We start from the raw sequence: 21,706 nt of genomic DNA on the forward strand, positions 1-21,706 counted from the left end.
GCACATGATATTGTATTTTGAAGAATCCTTGGATGTTTCTCAATTTTTCTGGTTTTGTGATGTACTTTACCTTATTCTAAACTGCAAACCCAATATTAAACCAAACCTTGAGATCAACTTATGCCTGATGTCTTTGTGTAACAACCCAGCGCTTGGTCAGCCCCTCCCTGCCCGTCCCCTACTGGCAGATAACAGCCAGTGGTTATGGGCAGTGGCTGGTAGGGTCAAGAAGGAGCTCTGGATCCAAAAAAGAGCTTGGTTTTTCTCAACCCACCTTCCAGACCCCCTAATGGAGAACATTGGCTCCAGGGGTGGATATACATACATCCCAACAAGGAAGAGAAGGTTAGACCAGACCGTGCTGGAGTAGACATCTGTACACAGTTGTATCAAAAAATTGGCAAAGATGTCTGCATTTTGTCTTGTTGGTCATCTTTACATAGTTCTAGTGAAAAATTGGCAAATATGTCCGGGTTTTGTCTTGTTGGTTGTACATGACATTTGAGCATTGGTGTGGCCAAACTTTTTAGCCTTTAATACTATTACAAAAGAAGACGGAGATCAGGGGTAATAATGGGTGCATGCGAGCTAGTGCAACAGGTAACTGGTCTTTGGTATCTTCACTAGCTCTCTAGTAAGCATGAAACTGATTAAAGAGATGTTGGGGAAGGGGATACAATTCAATGAAACGGCGAACAGATCTATTGTAAGCTGTGAACCAATCATCCAGCCATTGAGCAAAGGCTGCAAGAGAGTCAGCAGAGGGCACCGCTGCCGAAGTGACGGCAGTAGCGCCTCGCTGCTTGCGGAGATATTTCTTAATGATATCGACGGCCGGATGCAAGATGTCAAAGACGTCATAGGCCATCTCTCCATTGATGAATCCAGGGCATTTTTTCCGGAAATCATAGCCGAAGGATTCGACGAGATGACCCACGGCTATCAAGAGCGATTTTTGGGTCATGGCTTTGGAGAAGGAGCGGAGGGTGGCGGGGGACATTTGTGCGAGCGGATGGGTGCTGACGTTGATGGTTGGTTTGGAGAGCTTGTTGAGGAAGATTCTGCAGACCTTGATGACCGGGATGAAGTCCTGTAAGGGGCGGAAGTTGGGGTCCTCGTCCTTTTCGATCGGGTACTCAATGGCATACGCTAGTACATTACCGATCTGCTCGGACGTCTTCCTGAAAGTCTCTTGAAGGGCGGCCAGATCGGCTTGACTTGCCCGTGCCTCACTCTCCCTCGCCTGTTTGACGTTTGGCGTTGCTTGCTTTGTTTCTTTCCCTGGTCAACATGATCCAGAACATCAGTTTTTCAAGTCCGCTGATCTACTCAAGAGTTGACGTGGTTCTGCAGCCTTTCTCACCTTGAGCAGAACGAGTTCGTCCAACCATGTCGAAAAAACCGTTCAGTGTTCTTGGGGAAAAGACCGCGAGTGACAATGATATGCTGTAAACAAAATATGTATGATGTGCTCTAAACATGAAAGGACAAAATAATGCTCGCTGGCATTTCGAAAAATCGAGCCGCACTCTATTCTTGATAAAAAGGAGCAGATGATGAACATACACTAGTAAATGGCTGTTATTGTTTTTGGCATGAGATGATTTGGTCTGGTCAAAGGATCTTAAAACGGATATGGGATAAGGAGTATCTGTCAATTCACCTCTTTCGTTTTCTATCTAGAGAACAAAATAATTGGTACTCACCAGATATCAGTGGAAAGAGTCGATCAAGCAAGTCGATGGGATTGGTTTAGTCGGTGAAGCACTTATTGACGATGCTGGTCAAGCTCTTGGAGTGAACCCAGCTGATTCGGATTGCTTATCATGAGCGTGCAAAATGGTGACTCGACACCAGCAATCTCTGATCAATCGAATTTGTCTGTGAAGAAGTACCAAGATGCGATTGTTCGAGTGACCAATCCAGACCGTTGAGAGTACAAGGGATATGGCATGAGGAGCATCAGTCAATCGACTTTTTTCCCTTTCCATCGAGAAAAGCGAAAGCCTTGGCTCTCACCAGATATCGATGGAAGGATGAGTAGGTTATTAAGAGTGGATGCAATTGGGCTGGTCGGTCATGAAGCGGCGAAGCGCTGACCGGCAGTGAGAATGAGCAGGATGGTCAGTCGAGAGCTCCTCGTCTGAGACTGAATGGTCAAGAGCAATCATCAAACTCGATAACGGCGAGTTCGATCATCTCGGAATCAAAGGACCCACCGAGATGCGATATGAGCAGCAAACATGCCGGCGTTTCGGCAACCCATTTTTCTCAAGCCCATCCACTCGCATTCTCCGCGCCTACCTTTATTTTTTCTTTACTTGGTGTCTATTTTCTTGTGCCGCTACCTGTACTCTTAGCCTTACGCCCTTTTGTATTTTGAAGCATCCTTGAACGGATTTGCAGCATTTTCCTGGATTTTGCCCCAAGGTTCAAGGATCTTCATCATTTTTCTTCGCCTGTGCCATTCGTAATTTTACCCCTCAATGACAAGGGCCATGATGTCGTCATCATCAATCATCTCGGTCACAGCGGCCGGCAGTCCTGTGCGCCCGGGCCCCAGCACAGTGACATCTATGCCCCCACCAAAGTCAAATAGACCCAACCCGTGAAGGCTCAGCGACAAAAATGTCATCCATGCCAAGGTCCACAACGTACTAGGGGGGTTCACGTTAGCCTGATTTTGGCTGCTCGTCACGGATGGTTTCAAATCTCATGCACGCTTCCTGCATAAACTTAAAAAAAATACTGCATAAGCATTCCCTTCAGCAAGGTCTTCAAAGGGGAGGTCTTGCTGAGAACTCTATTTATTTTCTAGAATATCCTTGCATAGACCTGCATGAGCAGCCATCAATTTTTAACAAGGTTTTTTGACTGATTTCAAAATCAGCCTAACGTGAACCCCCCTATTGTGTTTTGATAAATCCTTGGACAATCCGGGGCATTGGAAGACTTAAATTTATGTGGTTATGCTGCACAGCAGCAATTTTTTCCTTTGGTTTTTGCCACCCACAGCGGCAATTCATGATGTCATGTGCCTTGCTCAAGTTGCTGTGATTAAGCAGCGGCAAGCGTCCCATCCATCTCAAACCACCATTGCTGCAGCCTTTGGTTGCTTCTCTCAACAACAATGGCCTCACTAATACAAATCACAGAATGGGTTTTTGCTCTTACGCTTCGGACACCAAGGTTCATGCAGTCCAAATGGCCCTTGAGGGCCTGTTGTTTACGGCTTCATGGATGTTTGATTTTGCGGCAGTCGTTTGGGTGATGGCTCAATCCCTACCAAGAAAATCCATCCATTATCAGGGATCTGGATACTTATGAAACCCTTGGCCAACCCGCAGCCCTCTCTAGAGAAAACTGTACCTTGATGATTGATTTTGTACGACTCGAACCGAGTTTTTTTCCACAAAAGATTCGATAGAAGTTGTACGACTTGACAGAAGTCTTGCTCAGTGCTGCAGGCGTTCACTGGAAACTTGTTGAACGTTTGTCAATCACTCTGAAAAAACAGAAACCAAAGACATTCGCAAAAACACCACCGGGCCAGTTTGCCATCTATCTGATGCGGTCAGGTGCAACTGCGTCAGCCCGCCCCTGCTTGATACCGTTGGATCAGCCATCCTGGCCCCAACAGCAACATTGAGAGCTGTGTATAGTCCCTGGCTGGCATTTTTCTCACACCAATCGGCCTCCCAATGTGCCGCCAAACCCAACGTCGCTTGACCCCGTATGTATATGCTTTCTGTGCTTGTGCTATCACCTTTATGCCGTGCTAGGATACTTGGCAGTTTCAGTTTGTGCAAGACCCTGTGTAATGAGCAAAATATTCTACTTTTCTTGTGGCAAAGTTAAACCAGTTTGTTTTTTCTTTCTGATTACAATGTGAAGTTCTTCTTCCGCATTGTTCTGGTGCAGGACAAACACAAGTTTTTCCGAGTGAGTTCTTGACCTTTGTAGCCAAGGGACAAGTACTTGAGGTCCAACTGAGCAGGAACCAGAGTGCCGTGTGTGGAGGCCTGGGCCGACAGGTTGGCGTGCAGTCAACTCATAGGTTGCCGGTGTGGTACTCAAAAATGTGAAAAATCAAAAGTTTTTCTCATGTACATATAGAAGGCCTCAAGATACCATCCATTGGACACCATGGCTAAAGTAACCCCTAGTCCCCACTGGAAGCATCACTGGAGCCCCACTACACTGGAAGTTAGACCCCTTGGACAACCTGTAGCACCCAGTCAACCACCTGTCAGGCGCCTCAAGTCACATTCCCCGCACCATTCTATCCCCACTACATATATTGGTTTGGGTTTGTTTGTTATGTACATGACATCATGCAGCACTGCCCCTGCAAGCTGTGCCCCCTCAACTGAATGGTCCCCGCATTCTAGTTCCTTCTAATTCCACTTTGTTTGGTCTTATTACATCACCTGATCATTCCCTGCACAGCTTATGCACCCCTTGCATAAATTATGACATCATCTGGCACAGCCCCTCCTCATGTATGCACCCCTTGCATAAATTGTACACAGCCACTCCCTCTTAACTCCCTCATGTTGTACAGTCCAGGCCAGCTAAAATACCTCACTTGTGGGCTGCCCTGGAGCCAAAATCCCTCACTTTTTTCTATATAAGGAGCTCTCTTCCCCCCCATTTGTGATTCCTCAGTTTATTACTCATCAAGTTTTATACTCACCCATCACCCAAAACACTTACGTACCCACTCAACCCTCTTACTTACATATAACAACTCTTACATACTGAATAACAACCTTTTTTATACTGTGTCACGAGAAACTTATCTTGAGCTAACCACTCCTATCACTTATTAAAACTTGCCAAGCTTACCTTGGTGGGTCTTGTAGCTGGTAGTATAGAAGGGCAGAGCTTGCACCTCCTTCATCCCCTTCTCCATTCAGCAAAAGGGTTTCACAACCACTTTTGAGTCTTACACCGGCTGTGTGACAACCTTTTAATGTGATGCCAACGCTGCTGCTCAAGCAGGAAGGATTCATTTTGGCCTAATTGATCCGCCAAAGCCAACCTTGCTGCCCAGAGCGTGGGCATGGTCGGACTTGTCGGCAATCAGGCCCGGTCAGACAGCTCACTGCTCAGTCTAACAGCCTGCAAAGTGGCAGGGTGGGCCCGGCCATAATCGGACGAGGGAGAAAAAACGCCGTCAGCCCTGTTCTATATTCTGGGAGAGCAGCTTGAAAAAGGTCGTGTAGACCTGCAACCTGCTGCTGCATGCAGAAAAACTTCAAGAAAAACCTTAACATCCACATTTTTCAGTAAAATGATAGACTGCTCCACACTTACAGTGAGTTGAGCGGGGGGTTGGCATTTTGTCGTCAAGTCTCCAAAGGGTGGGTCTATTTGACCGTGGCGGCGGGATAGATGCTAATGTCCTGGGCCGAGGCACACTGGTCACTGGACTACCGGCTGCTGTGGCCAAGATGATCACAAATGACAAAATCATGGCCTTTGAGGGGTAAAAAGAATGAAAGAAAACAGTGAAGATCCTTGAACCTTGGGGGAAAATCCAGGAAAATCCTGCAAATCCGTCCAAGGATTCTTAAAAACACAATATCTCATCAACACCCCAACTATTACGCTAAATTACATTAGCGGCGCTAATTCCGTAGCGTAGCAAACCATTGCTAAATAAAATGGCGGTTAGCATTAGCGGTAGCGCAAAAATACACTTTTTAGGGGTAGCGTAGCGAAGTTGCCGCTAATCTTTTTACGCCTCCAATGTAGCTTAGCTACAATGAGGGCGCTAACACTAAGTTTACATGTAATTTAGTGGTGCAGCGGCTTTCAATCGCTAAAGTACCCGCTACACCACTACATTGAGTAATTAGCAGTATAGGGGTACTTTAGCGGGGCTTTGACCTGGTTGGAACACACCAGCACCGCTAAAAATGATCATACTGTCGGATTTCGCGTAATCCGACAGCAAGAGTTCTGCGAGCGCTCCCGAGCGCCCCCAGCGCTTGTACAGCTACTGTTGCACGAAATCCGACAGTACAGCTCAACAGTAGCACAGTTGTACTGTTGGATTTCACGAAATCCAACAGTACAACTCAACAGTAGCACAGTCGTACTGTTGGATTACGCGTAATCCGACCGCGTAATCCAACAGTACAAGCTCTGCGAGCGCTGAGTAGGCAAATATTCCAGCGGAGTGCGCACTGCAGGATTTTGTGAAATTCGACAGTAAAACTCAACAGTAGCACAGTCGTACCATGAGCTCTGCGAGGGCTAAGTAGGCAAATATTACCGTGGAGTGCGCAATAATTCACTCTTATTACTAATTAATTCAATGAAACTATATCTGAGTTGCTTACCTACTCCCGTCGCTAATTAGCAATCTAACTTAGCTAATTAATCGCTGCATTAGCAAATGGGGCGCTAAAAGAAATGTAGCGTAGTTTTTTTGCGCTACAAACGCTAAACATTAGCGATTAAATTTGTCTGTTATTCTCCCAGCTCAGGTTGCAATTGTAACTGTAACTGAAAGACAACTGCGCTAAATTGCAGCGTAGCTGGCAGACCGCTACGCTAAAAAATTCGCCATTTGCGCTAAATGTAGCGTAATAGTTGGGGTGTTGATCTCATCCATCTGTCAAAATTTTTGTTATTGTTGATAGTCTGTTTCCCAATTTTTTTATACCCTGGGGTACCCATAGACATCTTCCAATCAGTATCCAAATCACAAAATCCTGAAGCCGCAGGATTCAGGATAGGCTCCCCGGCGCCATCTTAATCTTTGTTGCACTCGGCAGCAATGAGCGTTCAAAGCTCCTGACGGGTTCATTGATACAGCCAATACCAAGGCAAGACCTCAAAAGACTTCCTGCATGGTTGAATCATGTTCCATGTGTCCTTGTTGCCCGGCTTTTGGAAGAAGATCTTAAATGTATTTGTCTTTTTTGGCCTGCCACATTTAAGCGTTTATTCCAAAAGCCGGGGAACAAGGACGCCTGGAAAATGATCCAACCATTCGGGAATTCTTTTGAAGTCTTGATATTTGCTGGATCAATGAGCCAGGAGCTTTGAACGCTCATTGCTGCCGAGTGCAACAAGGCTTACAATGGCACTGGAGAGCTTATCCTTAATCCTGCGGCCTGAGGATTTTCCAATTTGGATTTGATTGGAAGATGTCTATGGTACCCCAGAGTATAAAAAAAATGTGTCGCAGACTCTTAATAATAATGAAAAGTTTGACAGATGGATGCAATAAGTTGTGGACCTTGGCATGACTCACAGACCTGTGGCTCTGGAGATTGTAATGGAGAATCCAGCAAAAAAAGCAATTAAGGTATGCTATGCTGCGCTATTGCTAATGATATCGTAGCTGACCCAGCGTTGATACATATATTGTATTGGTTTCATAGTTGATAACACAACCTAACATAACTAGCCTACGTTGCTACTATGATCTTCTCAATATTCCACACCCACAAGTGTGCCACAGCAGGGTGAGAATGAGTCCCTAGAATGTCAGTTCAAAATTGATGGATCAGCTTGAAAACAAAATTTTCTGTATCTCTGGTCTTTTATCTGATTTGAACACGTCAAACAAATTAATTTCACTCACAAATCCTTTCCAAACAGGTCTGCAGTAGCTCTTCTTCTTTGGCATGTCTTTTTTAGCTTGTTTGCCAGTGGTGATTTGCTCAGGAGTTGATTAGCATTCACTTTATGGAAGCTTACTAGGATTGTCCGATGGCTTTGAGTTGTAGATGGGGTGGAATCTGCTCCAAAGAGTTTACACCCAGCCAATGATAAGTTTGAGAATTTCAGGCCTAGAGTTCTGGACAGTTATATTTTGATGTGAAGGGAATAGGCTATGTTGAAGTAGTGATGGGGTGATGTATCTTCAAGATAATAAGGAATGAGTTGAAGAAAGTGATGTTATTAGGAGGATTTACAATATGTATATTTTAGAGAAAATTGGGGACCATCTTTATGCCTTCATGTTAAAACGTTTTTAAGCTATCCACATTTGGGTGTTTCTTGGAAATAAGAACAACTTTGTTTTCAACATTGTTCATGAAGGCCTTAACATGTGCTCTAAAGTTTTCTTGAAATTCAATTGTGAACCCCCCTATTATTTGCATCTCTTCAGAAATTCTGAGGAACTATAGATGTCAGTCAGTACAACTGATAATCTCTATCATACAACTTTTGCTAGATAGAGACATAAGGAACATCTTAATAACAAGGGAAATGAAAGTTAAACAGATGTGAAACTTTGTATGAGGGCAGATGGTGTAGCAAAAACTGATACAGCTATCTAAGGGGTAGAAAGGGTTTACTTTCCAGCTGAAATTGTTTGAACTGTGAAATCTAGGTCTCAATCAGATTGATGGGTGTGCATGGATTACAATGAGCACTTTTTGACTTACCTTTTCCTTTCAATCTGAGATTTGACAGTATCCCTGTAAGGTTGAATGAAGGGATTAACTAACAATGATTGTAGTCAGTGCAGTCCAGGCCAGGCTTGAGTATTTGATGGAGAGGAAAAAAGCTTTGGTTATCCACATTGCATATTTGGTCAGTATATCTTTTTTCTATCAAAATTCCATAAACATTCCAGAAACAATAACACACGTAGACCAAATGATTGCTAAGGTTGAGTTGTACTGCCTTTGAATGACATTTTATTGATTGTTTCCTCTAGTAGGAGGGGTCACGTAAGGCTGCTTTGAAAATCATTTGTGAATATGAATTGATGAATTTCAACTTGGAACACCAGAATTACCAGATGAAGAAACAATCAATGGGATGAATACCCAAGGATCACCTTTTTTTGTTTTATGTGCAGTCTTGGCAGGGGACTGTTGGAAAGTCAGACAGCCTCACATGGATTGAGATATCCTTTTTTTGAGCTTTCAACAATAATGATGATCATGATCATATGCATCTATCTATTTTGAAACAATTTGCTAGGTAAGATGTGGCACAAAAGAAGATTTGGTTGGGGCACTCTTTTATCAACTAGGGGTTTTGGGTATGATCCATAAGGCTTGAAAGAGAATATCGACTTTTTGATTTTTAGAAATTAGAGGCCGAATGTGATTTCTCCAACGGGAACGGATGTCATATTTGTTAGTTTCTATGTTCTTGAGGAAATTTTCAACTCTTCTCATATCGTTTTGGAGGCCAGTCGGTACCTTGGGATCAGAAATATTGGCAAGTGCTTGAACACAAATCGCGATCTTGGCTAGCGCAGGATTGTCTTCTGCTTGTGCCAGTTCAGAAATCTTGCTCATCACAGGTTCAATCAATTTTGACTTGCAAAATTGCCAGTCTTCTCCATCTTTGTGATTTTTGAACTTCTCAATCAGCACACGAACCGATTCCAGCTCCTGACTCTTGACGTAATCTTGATAAAGTTTTGGTGGCGTGAGATCGAATGCACCTGATTAACGATCAATTCCAGTCAGTTGAGCAGCAAATCTACGTAGTATGACTTTCGCCGAACGTACCATAATTGCCACTTAAGAACAATCGGGCGTGCTCTGGGTCGCGGTCTTCGGAAGTGTATTTTTTAAACATTATTATTTCACATGATGGTTGACAGCAATAAACGTATCGTATGCGATTGCGATTGAGTGGACCACTTACAAATCGCATCCACCCACGTCTTCAGTTTGTCATCGTCTTCGCCAGCGCTCCTTATCAAGCTCCCTGGACGTGCGTAAACTGGAGCACTTTTCGACTTCCCTTTTCCTTTCGATGCAAACATTGAAAACCCTTTACGTTCTTCCTCTTGAATAAAAAATTTGACCAAAAGGGATCATAGTCAGTGCAGTCCAGGGAGCTTTATTACGGGGAACAGTTTCCGTTTTTCTGCATTGCGCATTCAGTCGGTAGGTTTTTTATCAAAATGTCATCGAAAGAATTAAGAAACGATAACACACTTTGATTGTATGATGCATAGCGTTCTTCAAAACCGCCCTGAACTGCCAGATCACTGATCCGACTCTCCGACCCAGCACATGGATGGTGAGTGAGATGGGAGAATATAAGCATGCAGCTTAGGAAACAGGACCCGTTCATGATTCAGCTTGGTCGAGTTTTGATGCGATGGTTTAGGTGCTGAGAGTGTGGGCGGCTTGGGGCGACACCAACCGCACCAGCGGCTTCTGACATCGAGTTTGGGCTTCGACTCTGTGTTTCATTTTTGGTATCCAAACATGTCGGCTGGGCCTCCCAACCCGGTACACGTATTGAAGAATTCGGGCGCCTCGTAAGTGCATGTGTATTATCTCGAGCTGGCCGGCACTTGCAAAGGGCTCTGTCAAGGTCATGGGCGACTGATGAGGTTAGGAAGCTCGTGTTGAGGAGTCCTTGATTCGGATAAGGCTACTCGAAAGGCGAAAGACGTGGTACATACTCACCAGACAGTGCAGTGATGGAAAAGATTGGATTGAGTAAAGAATTGATGGGCGTGGTTTGGCCCTAACTTAACTAAGTCCCTCTCTATGTGGAGGGGGGACACCGTCCCGCAGGGACCCTCCGAAGGAGGGACTTGTGCGCTATGTCAACCTCGTGGCCTGAGAGAATTTCAAAAATGCTGTTTTTTGATGTTTTGTAGCAGCACCAATTCTCATTGGGTGATTAGGTTTTGAGGGAACAAAAGATGCAGAAGACCATGGAGAATCTTCCTACATATTTTTAAAAAAATTTGAAGCCTTGAGTGGCACTCAAATTACTTTTTTATGACTACCATCATGTCTACTTCATCCTTCATTACACATCTTGCACTGTACAGGATCCAAAACTATTGATATTACAAAGGGTATTGCAGATCAAAGAAAAAGGATGGGGGGAGATGGAAATAGTACATAGATGGGGACAGCTTGGGTGGTCCCAGAAATGAAAACTACAAGGAATTTGGTCCAGAGACCCATGTGCTATGTTGAGTATAAAAAAGTGCCCACCAAAAGTTGAAATTCTCTCAGGCCGCGGGGTAGACATAGCACGTAAGTCCCTCCTTCGGAGGTCGCTTCGCTCCCCCGAGGAGGGAAATTAGCTAAGTTAGGGTTTGGCCGGTGAAGCGCTGATCGGCAGTGGAAGAAAGAGTGCGTTGGTCAGTCGAGCTTTTGGTTTGGATGGTCAAGAGCGATGACTCTGAGGTCGATCAAGCCGAAATCGGCTTTGAGGAACACCAAGCTCTGGGATTGAGCAGCAAACATCTTGTTTTGCGACCAATCAAGACCGCCGAGCAGTCATCAAGTTCATCCAGACCCTGACAAACTCGAGCGCCAGATATGTGCCATTTCCCTGTCGAAAACTGTACTGAGTGCCAGGCTTGTGAGCAAAGAACAATAACCTGTCTCGGCGAGTCTGAACATATTGAGGTTGGGCAAGTTTCTTTCGACTCTCGAATGATCAGGCCACAATGCAATCTCCGAAGTTAGGGCCTGCACCATGGGGGGTTTATACAATTGTGAAGCATATTTGTACTCGAGACAACGATTGATAACTTGTATGTTTGTGTGTATTGCAATCATGAAAAAACCGCCGAGTGACTGTCTTACTCGACAGGGTCTATGCAGTGGTGCTTTACCCAGTAACGGGCTATTCCACAGTCGGGCTGAGAAGGAAAAGATTGAGATGAAAGCAGCAATTCATCAATAGGAGCGACTGGGGGAGATAGGAGTGAATGCGCTAAAACTTACGTTACTGGTAGGCATGCCAGTTCCTTTGACCTTACAGCATTTTGTGGTGGTCCCCTTTTCACAGACACCGGAACGGTTGGGGTCGTAGACTTGAACATTTTGAACGGCAGAGAAATCGCATGTTTAGCGGATGTCAACTGACGAGCTTTCAACTTCGAAGAAACCCGCAGACTCACTGTAACACCTGTTAACTCTTGTGTCGACCCAGTAACACTTTTCAGTGGGAAACGGCCCGCGTGCTGAACATTGAGAAGTATATGATGCGATGGGGACGATCAGCCAACTGCAGGATAGCAAAGCAACGCGAACCTGAATGTAGCCTAAACAAAGATCACCAATTTAATTTGGTTGTGGATTTGCAACAACAGCAAAAAAAAAGTGCAACAAAAAAAAGCAACCGACATGCCGAGTAGCAGCGAGTAGTCTCCCCGGGAAGCGGGTGCTTTAACTGCTGGAACGGACCAGTCATCAAGGCTCAATGACCGGAACAACTTGGCCATCGAGGGGACTTGTGTGTTACCCCTCCCCGTGGCCGGTTGTACCGCTCGGCGCTCATCTACATATGTGTCAGCATGTATCGGCGATCACGCTTGATGGCCGGGTAGCTGGTCCGTACCGGTCATCAAGGCTGAAGAACTCTTGATGCCGGGTGCGTATAATCTACTTTCTCGTACATCCGGCCATCGAAAGGAGTGCGAAATGTCCTTTCAATGGCCGGCGCTTGTACAGGTCATCGAGAGCAACACACTACTCAATAGCCGGCCATCAAGAGGGGGTACACACTCCCATCGATGGCCCGTCTATTCCGGTCATTGAGGGGAGTGTGAACCTTGTCTTGATCATTGTCAGGTGCACACTCCCTTCGCGACCTGCCATCCGGCCTTCAAGAACAACTCACCAACCAAGCCGTTGATGGCCGACCCCGACCGGTCATTGAGAAGGGATCAAACTACTCCCCTCAATGGACATTTTGTTCCGGCCATTCTGGTCCGTTCCAGTATGACCAATACCCGCGCCGGTGATTGGTATCGGTCATACTGGATGAGATCCGCCCGCGGCTGGGTGGGAGGATACGTATTTGACCTTTTTTTTTGTGTGTACATAACCATGGTGATTCTACCAAAGCAGAATTGCTTAGGCTAGATTCATCTCCCCCAAAGCAACCAAAGCAATCGTTGAGATGAAGCGATGCATGTTCGGACAGAGACAGAATGGAGCCTTGCACGGTTGGCTTGGGCAATGCTGAGAGACCCAGAGCCCGAAAAGGAAGAGGATCAGATGCATGAGTATTAGTATAATCACTTTTGGAGCGCCTTGGCAATCTGAGAAAGCAAAGCAGCTTACAAGATTGAGTACTATTCGAGATCGATTTTAACCCAGGAATGGGGGACTTGAGCTGACTGGATGGAGTTGGGGTGGGACTGGGGAGCGGCAGGACACCCGGATCCATAGCTAGTGGGGTTTAAATATTCTAAAAATCTATGCTTGCGAACTCAAGTCGACAGCACATTATTTCCACAGTGATCTTTCTATTACAGATAGGCGTACGTGCGACAATTGAAAAAGCCCTAGGCAAAATGGCATACATATTCACATTCGAATTAATGGTCGAGAATGGGTTGGGCTTCATGTCTGGAGGGATCTGGGCCCTGGCGGAGTACGGATTTTGCGTATGTGAGCCGGGCGGACATGGAACTGAAGGTTTGGAACTATCGTCCGACGCGGCATCGCAGTAGGTGTAGCTTTGAGGCACGACCTGCAGGCTGATATTTTTGGAGGAAGCCTCTGAAGAAATTTTTTGGAGACTTCATTTCCCTCTGAAGGGGCTGGGGACCTATGAACACCCTATCCACCCAGTATGTATCTATAAGACTGCACTCGCAGATGCATGTCAGCGTTGGTCACTGTGAGTTTCCGCAGCAATTTATGTATTCCCTGCTACCGTTCCACGAAGGGTTGGGCTGGGAATCTTCTGCGGTACCCAGCCTTTGTGAGTTTCTCTTTGCAATCCTCTTTTGCCTACATAGGATTGCCTAGGTGACCCGGGAGTTGTCCCTTCAACTCCCCAAGCCGCCTGAGTGTGGGAAAGGGTCCTCTTCTCATCTCTTCTCCGGCTTGTCACCCCTCTCCTCTCCGTGACGGAAAGATGAGTTGGGGGAGTGGTCACTGCTCCCTATGGGTTGTGACCTCTCCTCCCATGTGAGCACTAAGCTGTGGGGGTCTGAGCCCCGGGCGGGTGGGGGGGTGGGGGCAAAAATTTGTCCAAATTTCCCAGCAATATCGTGCTTGGTGTTGCGTGCTCTGCTGCCGGTTCCGGAGTTCCTTGACCAGCAGGGTTTGGGTCCAGCTGGCGCGCTGCAGGTGTCCCTGCGCCCGCGCCTTGCGGTGGCTCCACTACTGCCGTACCTTGGACTCGGCCCACCTCCCGCTGAGCTCCCAGTAAACGCCAAGCTAACTAAGCCACTCGTGGTGAGCGGGTCTGGGCGGCAGCCCAGTCTCACCAGAGAGGCTTATGCATTAGCACACCAAACTCGCGTGAGCCGCACGTGTTATAGAGGCCACTTTCCAGACTTTCTCGCCTAGTTTCCATGCCTTTTGATGTAATTTTTTGCTGTTTTGTTTTTCAGACTCTTCATCAAGTGTCTGATTTTTCAGTTTTTTTTTTCATCATTTTATTTCCCCTCCTTCATTTTTGAAAACAGACAAAAATAAATTCAAGATAAGTCCTTCCATTTGATTAAGCAGAGGATTATAATTAACAAAATCACATTATGATGATCACTAAGGCCCCATTTGGCTGCCGCGTTATACGTCATAAAGGTTAAATTTATGACGCCACAACCCAAAGTTTGCCCCCCGTTGCCACCAAAACTTTGAAACCCCCAGGGGTTGCACATCATAAATTCAATAATTTATGTTGTATAAAGCGGCAGCCAAACGGGGAAGAATAATCAACAAAACAGTAATTATATAGAGAGGAGCTAAATGACTATTAACAGAACTCCAAGTTGGTAAATGACACATCAATTAACGCAAGTGCAAGTTGGTAAATATCAACAGTCCACATCCACACCTGCTCTTTGAGATTTCAATGGTGGACATCCAGACAAATGAGGCCCCCTTACCACTGTCTGGAGCAGAGGATCCCTTGGATTTTCTCCAATGTTGCCGCTCGATATTATGACCAAAGATCCCCTGCCTTTTGAAGAAATACCAGAAAACATCACAAATGAATCACCGTTCGGAAGATCTGGGAAAGTGTTGAAGAACAAAGCCGGCCAACTTACCTTGAATAAGACAATCACTGAAAAAGCCAATGCCTGCTAACTATTCCAATGTCTTCTTGCTCCACAAAAGCAAGAAAAATTTTATTTGGGGTCAGGTTTAGTGAGTTAATCACCTTGCAAATGTAGGACAATTATGACGTCTCAGTTGTCAGATTGGCAGGTCGGTCGGGGGGCGGGAGCATCATGAATTATTGGAAGGCTGAGGAGTGTGATTGTGTGGGTGATTGGATGGATGAAGTTTTGAGAGTTACCGTGTGATATGAACTCCTTGGTAGTTTCATTACTGAGGTCCCTGCAACAGTGGGTCAGCTACGCTAACATAGCTGTTAGTGTAGCGTAGCGCAGCGCAAATGCGCTATTTTTTAGCGTAGCGTTAGCGCAATTGCGCGCATCTGCGCTAACGCTACGCGCAAAGGATACAAAGCTATTTTAGCTTTTAGCGTAGCGTTAGCGCAGATGCGCGCAATTGCGCTAACGCTAAGCACGCAAGGCGCAAAAGAGCGCGCGCTATGCTGCGCTAAAGCGTTTTTTGCGGCAAAAAAGTGCATTTTTTCCGCTAAAAGCGCCTTAGCGCAACGTAGTGTAGCGTAGCGGCTGTAGCGCAGCGCTCACGCCAAACAAAAATTGGTATGCTGCTAGCGCCGCTGAAAATTAGCGAAGCGTAGCGGCGCTAACAGCGCGCTAACGCTATTCAAAAAAGGTTGGCGCTTTTTGCCGCTACGCTAAACTTTAGGGCTAAAATAGCGTAGTTTAGCGTAGCGGCCCACTGTTGGTCCCTGTTAAGCATAAATATCTTTGTAGTGTGATTGCACTTGTTCCTTGTCATATGAGCCTTGAGAACCAAAGTTCAAAATCTTAAGTTTCAATAAAAAAAAATTCATCAATGCAGACAAGATTTTGTAGTAAAAAAAATACAGAAAAATCTAGCTTATGCAGATGTATTATGTACCAGAACCTAGAAAGAAAGTACAAAGTATTGAAGATGTGGTGAGCCAAACAAGGGCGCTCCCAGCCAAACTCTGGATTTGGCTCACGCAAGAAAGGGGTTTTAATATATTCCCTCTGGTTGGGGTTGCTTTGCGACCAGCCAAACGTTGCATGGCCCACAATGGAGTACGGACTTAGTTAAGTTTGGGTAAATGCACATCAATTCAAATGCCACTTGAATCCCCCCAAACCCCCAGCCAGATTTTAAAATTCCCTCAACTTTTACACATTACAAGGCAACTCCACACCAGGAACACTCCAAACCAAGCTGCCATACATAATGCAAAATATTTGGACAAAAAGTGGGAAATATAAAGTTACCAACTGGAATCACCTGGTTGCTGCTGCGGAAGCAGATGTTATATGGATAGAGGAAGACTATCAGAAACAACTCCACAATCTCAGAAAGTGCTTAGGGGGTGTACCATACATTTTTGGTTTTTTTGGAATGTATTCCTGCGTGAATCAAAAAAGCAATTTGCTATTTTTTTGACTTCTGGAGAAACAGGTTCACCTAAATTGGTGTACCACAGGAACCAGTTTCTTGTACAGACATACACATTACTCCTCTAGTCCCTTCTCACACCTCACACCTCCTGACTACTCCACTTGATGACCCAAACCTGGTCATCGAGTGGAGCATATGTTGTACCCTCTGCTTGATGACTGGTCAACCCCAGTCATTGATTGGAGGGTATAAATATTCCACTCAATGACTACTGTTGACTGGTAATTGAATGCAGGGTATAAATATTCCACTCAATGACCGCTGTTGACTGGTCATTGATTGCAGGTAGAGATAGTCATTCTGGACCCGGGTACCGCACCGCTTTTGGGCCCATTCCAGGTACCTAGTACCGCACCCGGCACCACCTGGGAGCTACCACGGGTACTGCTGGCGGGTACCGCGGGTACCGCCTGTGGTTTTTTTTTGGTGTGGCAGCGTCCTGCTGTCCTGCTTGCTCCATCCAGTTTGTTGCCGTCCTTTGCAACGAGCTGGAGGGCAAACAAGCCACTGTTTGCCAGGAGGTAATGAACTCAAGACGTTTAGAAGGTGTAGTGTTAGTATCTACACTTAGATACAACAATCACTAACCTTTTAGAAGGTGTAGTGTTAGTATCTACACTTAAATACAACGTTCACCGACAACAATCACTAACCTGATTGTATCAATAAGAGTTAGTGAGGAGTTGATTGGTTGACGAAACTATTGAGTTGATTGCTTTATTCAACTTTTAGAAGGTGTAGTGTTAGTATCTACGCTTAGATACAACGTTCACCAACAACAATCACTAACCTAAACAATAAGAAGAATGTTAAGAGTGAGGATACATGATAGTGATAGCCTAATGATAAACAGACCTGATCGTATCAATAAGAGTTAGTGAGGAGTTGATTGGTTGACGAAACTATTGAGTTGATTAAAGAAAGGACCGGTACATGATTGGAGCGGGGATTTAAGAGATCAACTAGGTTTTGGAACGGAACAACTGCGGCACGACTACATTACACATAAGTAAGAGTAACAAAGGTTAAAGCTGAAAAGGAACCCAAACTGCTATAGCTACAAGTTTAACAGGAGGGACTCCTCCCGGCAAGCACTGGCTCTCCTCTTTGACCGGAGGAATCCCTCCGGTTGAGGAGGAATTGATCTATCCGATTGGAGGCATGTACACCTCTTTGACCGGAGGATTGGCTCCGGTCAAAGAGGCAAGTCCACCCAGCGAGCTGGATATGCGTCCAGCTCGCCGGGTGGACATCCCTTGCCGAGCCCGAGATGACTCATCTCTCGCCAAGATGGATACACAATATACAGCTTGGCTAAGGAGGTCTCACGGCGAGCTGGACACATCCAGCTCCCTTGGAAGATTCCTCTTGGCGAGCTGGATACATATGTATCCAGCTCGGCGAGGGGACTCCTCTCCAGCTCATCAGGAGGTTCCTCGGCGGCCGCGAGCTGGATACAATATGTGTATCCAGCTCCCCGGGAGGAGTCCCCTCGGCGAGCTGGATATGCCAAGAGGAATCCTCTCAGCTTGCTGGGAGACCTTTGCCGAGCTGGATCTACCAAGTCAAGGCCCTCAATCCCCCGGGGGGTGGGAGGTACTTGTAGGCGGTACCCGGGTACCGCACTGCTTTCCGGCCAAAACCCAGTACCTAGTACTGCACCCGGCACCGCTGCACGGGTGCGAGGGGTACCCGCCAAGCGGTACTAGGTACCCGCTGCGGGTACCAAATGAATATCTCTAATTGCAGGGTATACAGTCTCCGCTCAATGACCAGTCAAAACTGATCATTGATTGGAGGGTGTACTCCACTCAATGACCGTCCAACACCGGCCATTGATTGGAGGGTACAAATACTCCGCTTGATGACCAGTGTGGTAGAAGAAAGTGGCACTCCGTCACATAATGACCACAGCGCCATTCCTCCCGCAAGATTCCGGAGTGCATCAAGGGTTCTCCAAACTCGGCCGTCACCGCCGCTCCCACACCGTTCTCTGCGCTTCTGCTGCTCGCCGTAGACAGCCGCCAAACTCCGCCGCATCCATCATCCACCCTCTGCCTAGCCTCCAGAGGCTTGGGATCCTACTCGCCGCCTCCGCCCCAGCTGCGCCCGCTTCAGCTGCCGCGGCTTCCCCCAGCTCCGCGCCGCTACTAGAAAGTCCGCGCTGGACTGCGCAGCCTGCTCCGCTCCGCACGCCGCATCCGACCGCGGCTCCGCGCTCAAGTAATGCGCCCCACCTCCACAACTCTAATCCGCACCGTTCCTAGGGCATCCGTAGCCCCTTTCCTCCGCAGCACCGTAACCCCGCCGGCCGCTCTGGTGCCCCGTGCCCGTATTTGTCAACACACCAGTCAACCCCGGTCATCAATGGGAATATACCCTTCAATTGATGACCAGTTTTGATTGTTCATTTATTGGAGGGTTTACTCCACTTGATGATCTGTCATCCCAGTCATTGAGAGGACTATACCCTCCAATTAGTGACCGGTCAAAACCGCTCATTGAGTGTAGTAAACCCTCCAATTGAGGACCGGTAATCAAGTGGAGTACACCCTCAAACCAATCACTGGAATGAGTGGTCATAAATTGGAGGAAGTACTCTATCCAATGGCCGGGATGAGTGGTCATTGAGTGGTCATCAATTGGAGGGTGTACTCCATCCAATGGCCAGGATGAGTGGTCATTGAGTGGAGGGTATGACCAGTCATCCCAGTCATGGAGTGTATGTATACCCTCCAATCAATGGTTGGGATGAGTGGTCATCAATTGGAGGGTGTACTCCACCCAATGGCTGGGATGAGAGGTCATCAAGTGGAGGGTATGTCAAGTCTGCCTGCTCATGGAGTGGAGTGTGGACTCCACCCAATGGCTGGGAGGAGAAGTCATCAAGTGGAGGGTATGACAAGTCTGCCCGCTCATGGAGTGGAGAGAAAAGAGAAACTGTTGCGAGGGACTAGGGGAGAAAACCAAAGTTCACCGTTGACAGACAAGTGACACTTTGGGAGTGAGATATATGTTCTGATTCACTAAGGATCAAACTCCAGGCGCCAATCTAGTGTAGACTAAATACAAGATTGGCCGTGTTTGGTTGAAGCACACAATGTACTAAATATAAGCATATATGTATCTCAACACACCCCCTTGCTGAAACAAAAAAAACTAATTTAAATATCTAAACCACTTAGAGTTGAAGTTAAAGAATACTGGCGTTTAAGGGCGGCTACGCCGCCCCGTGATTGCTGGTGTAAATTCATTCACCATTAATTTAAGACACTTCCTAAAACGTTGCCTTTATGGTATGCCAAGGTGGCATCCTCCTCCAACCAGAATACGCGGATTGCCGGAGTTGAATTTTATAGAGCGAGTCGGATAGGTGCACGGAGGGTGTTGATGAAACTTCTGAAAAGAAACTCAATTTCCCATTTTTGTGGGATCAATTGCGTCCGGGAAGACTCGGAGGCACGCCGGAAAAGGTGTCAGCCTGGAGAAGGGCTAGGGAAATGGCTTGGGGTGATTTTAAGAGTTCTGAAAAGAACCTTAGGTAACCTTTTTGGAGTGATTGATTGCATGTGGAAAGATGAAAATGGAAGAAAAGGGGAAGGGGGATGTGGGCAAAGGTGGGAGGGGAAAAGGAAATTAAATAACAGAGTCCGGCTTGAATTGAAGTATAGGGGAAAAGTATAAAAGGAGGCAGCGAGTCGATGATTGCTGGTCATCGCTCGGCTCTTGCTCGGCGCCAATTGCTTAAAGAGCCAAGCGATCCAGGTGCATTGGGACCTGAATTTTTTTTTGGGTGGGGGAAGAGAGAAATGCTGCCATTTGTTTTGTTGGTGGGCGCGGCGGTCCGCTTAATGTTAAACTGTTAATTTCCCACGGGGGACAGAAAGAGAAAGAAAAATTTAAAGTAATTGGGCCAGAGATCCATTGACGGTGGAAGACAGGGAGATATCATAACAATAAGTATACCTAGCGCCGCCAGAGAGGAATTGACCGTCAGGATTAGCCGGAGTTGCTGTTCCTACAAAGGTAATTGTCTTCTACTTTGGAGTTCATCCCCACACGACGTCAATTTCCGCATTGAAGTCGTCCTCTTCTTCATCTTCTTCATCGCTAGGACCACTGCCTCCGAGGGATACCGTTGACACCACACCGGCACGAGTCTCGAATCGGGTCTGTTGTTTGTCCTTGGCTGGAGGGTTTGGACAGGCTGAGGAATGGTGACCGATCTGGTGACATTTCCAGCAACCTTTTTTCTTCTTCCTGGTGACAGCCGGGGATGCAAACGCCTCCGGTTGGTGATCAAACGACACGCTCATCAATACTTCGTGTGCTTCGAGCAATCCAATGGCATCGTCAAGGGATATTTCGACAGGCAAGTAAACAAGGTGGTCACGGATTGGCTTCCATGAGTCGTCCAGTCCGCAGAGCAGACAATCCAGATCTGTTGATCTGCCGGAGCTAGTTCAACCGACTTGAGGTCGGAGGCTGAGTTTTTGATCCGAGCGATCCAGGTAGCAATCGGCTTGTTCAGGTCGTGACAAGCAGTCCAAAAGGCATCCTCGAGCATCATCCTCCTTGCTCGGGTGTTCTTTTTGTAGGCATTGCAGATTGTCTTGAAGAGAACACTCACGGGCTTGAGCTCCTTGAATCTTATCGCCAAATCAACCGACAGAGTCATCTTCAGGGTGGCTTGAGCCACTTCGGATAGGTGGTCCTAGTCCGTGGCGGACTCTTCAGCATAGTAGAGGCGTTGGGATCCTTGAGCGATCGGTTTCGACGCCGAATCCTTGTAGTCAGTTTCTGGACGGAGTAGTTTCCCAACAACGATGTCATGGACACCGACAATCGCAAAGAGTTCCTCGAGGCGAGTTCGCCAGGCTGGGAAACCGACCGAGTTGCCATTGAGTATCAGAACATTCCCAATGAGAGCCGCGGGGTTTTGCATAGAACAAGCAGGCATGGTGATCAAGACGAGTTTGATGGCAAGTGAGTCCAACGATTTGATTTCCGGAGACAGTTGATGCCAAGATTGAGGAAGAGTTTGAGTTCGAGATTGTAAGTAACTGAGAGTTTGAGTTTGAGATTGCAAGCAGGGTGAGCGAATGGGCCTCATAACCTGTTGCGAGGGACTAGGGGAGAAAACCAAAGTTCACCGTTGACAGACAAGTGACACTTTGGGAGTGAGATATATGTTCTGATTCACTAAGGATCAAACTCCAGGCGCCAAT

At 46.6% G+C, this 21,706-nt stretch overlaps 2 protein-coding genes across 2 annotated transcripts; both read right to left on the reverse strand.

Moving 5' to 3' along the window:
- Positions 1-631: 631 nt before the first annotated feature.
- PtA15_9A572 (uncharacterized protein) lies at positions 632-1,391 on the reverse strand (the record flags this gene model as incomplete). Its single annotated transcript, XM_053172795.1, has 2 exons — positions 632-1,281; positions 1,364-1,391. 2 exons carry the CDS (start codon positions 1,389-1,391, stop codon positions 632-634), a joined length of 678 nt encoding a protein of 225 aa, XP_053024000.1.
- Positions 1,392-9,002: 7,611 nt separating this feature from the next.
- PtA15_9A573 (uncharacterized protein) lies at positions 9,003-9,757 on the reverse strand (the record flags this gene model as incomplete). The annotated part of the gene is made up of 3 exons (XM_053172796.1): positions 9,003-9,430; positions 9,498-9,542; positions 9,637-9,757. 3 exons carry the CDS (start codon positions 9,755-9,757, stop codon positions 9,003-9,005), a joined length of 594 nt encoding a protein of 197 aa, XP_053024001.1.
- Between the last annotated feature and the right edge of the window lie 11,949 nt (positions 9,758-21,706).

Source organism: Puccinia triticina, chromosome 9A, assembly GCF_026914185.1.
Source record: "Puccinia triticina chromosome 9A, complete sequence".
Taxonomy (NCBI): domain Eukaryota; kingdom Fungi; phylum Basidiomycota; class Pucciniomycetes; order Pucciniales; family Pucciniaceae; genus Puccinia; species Puccinia triticina.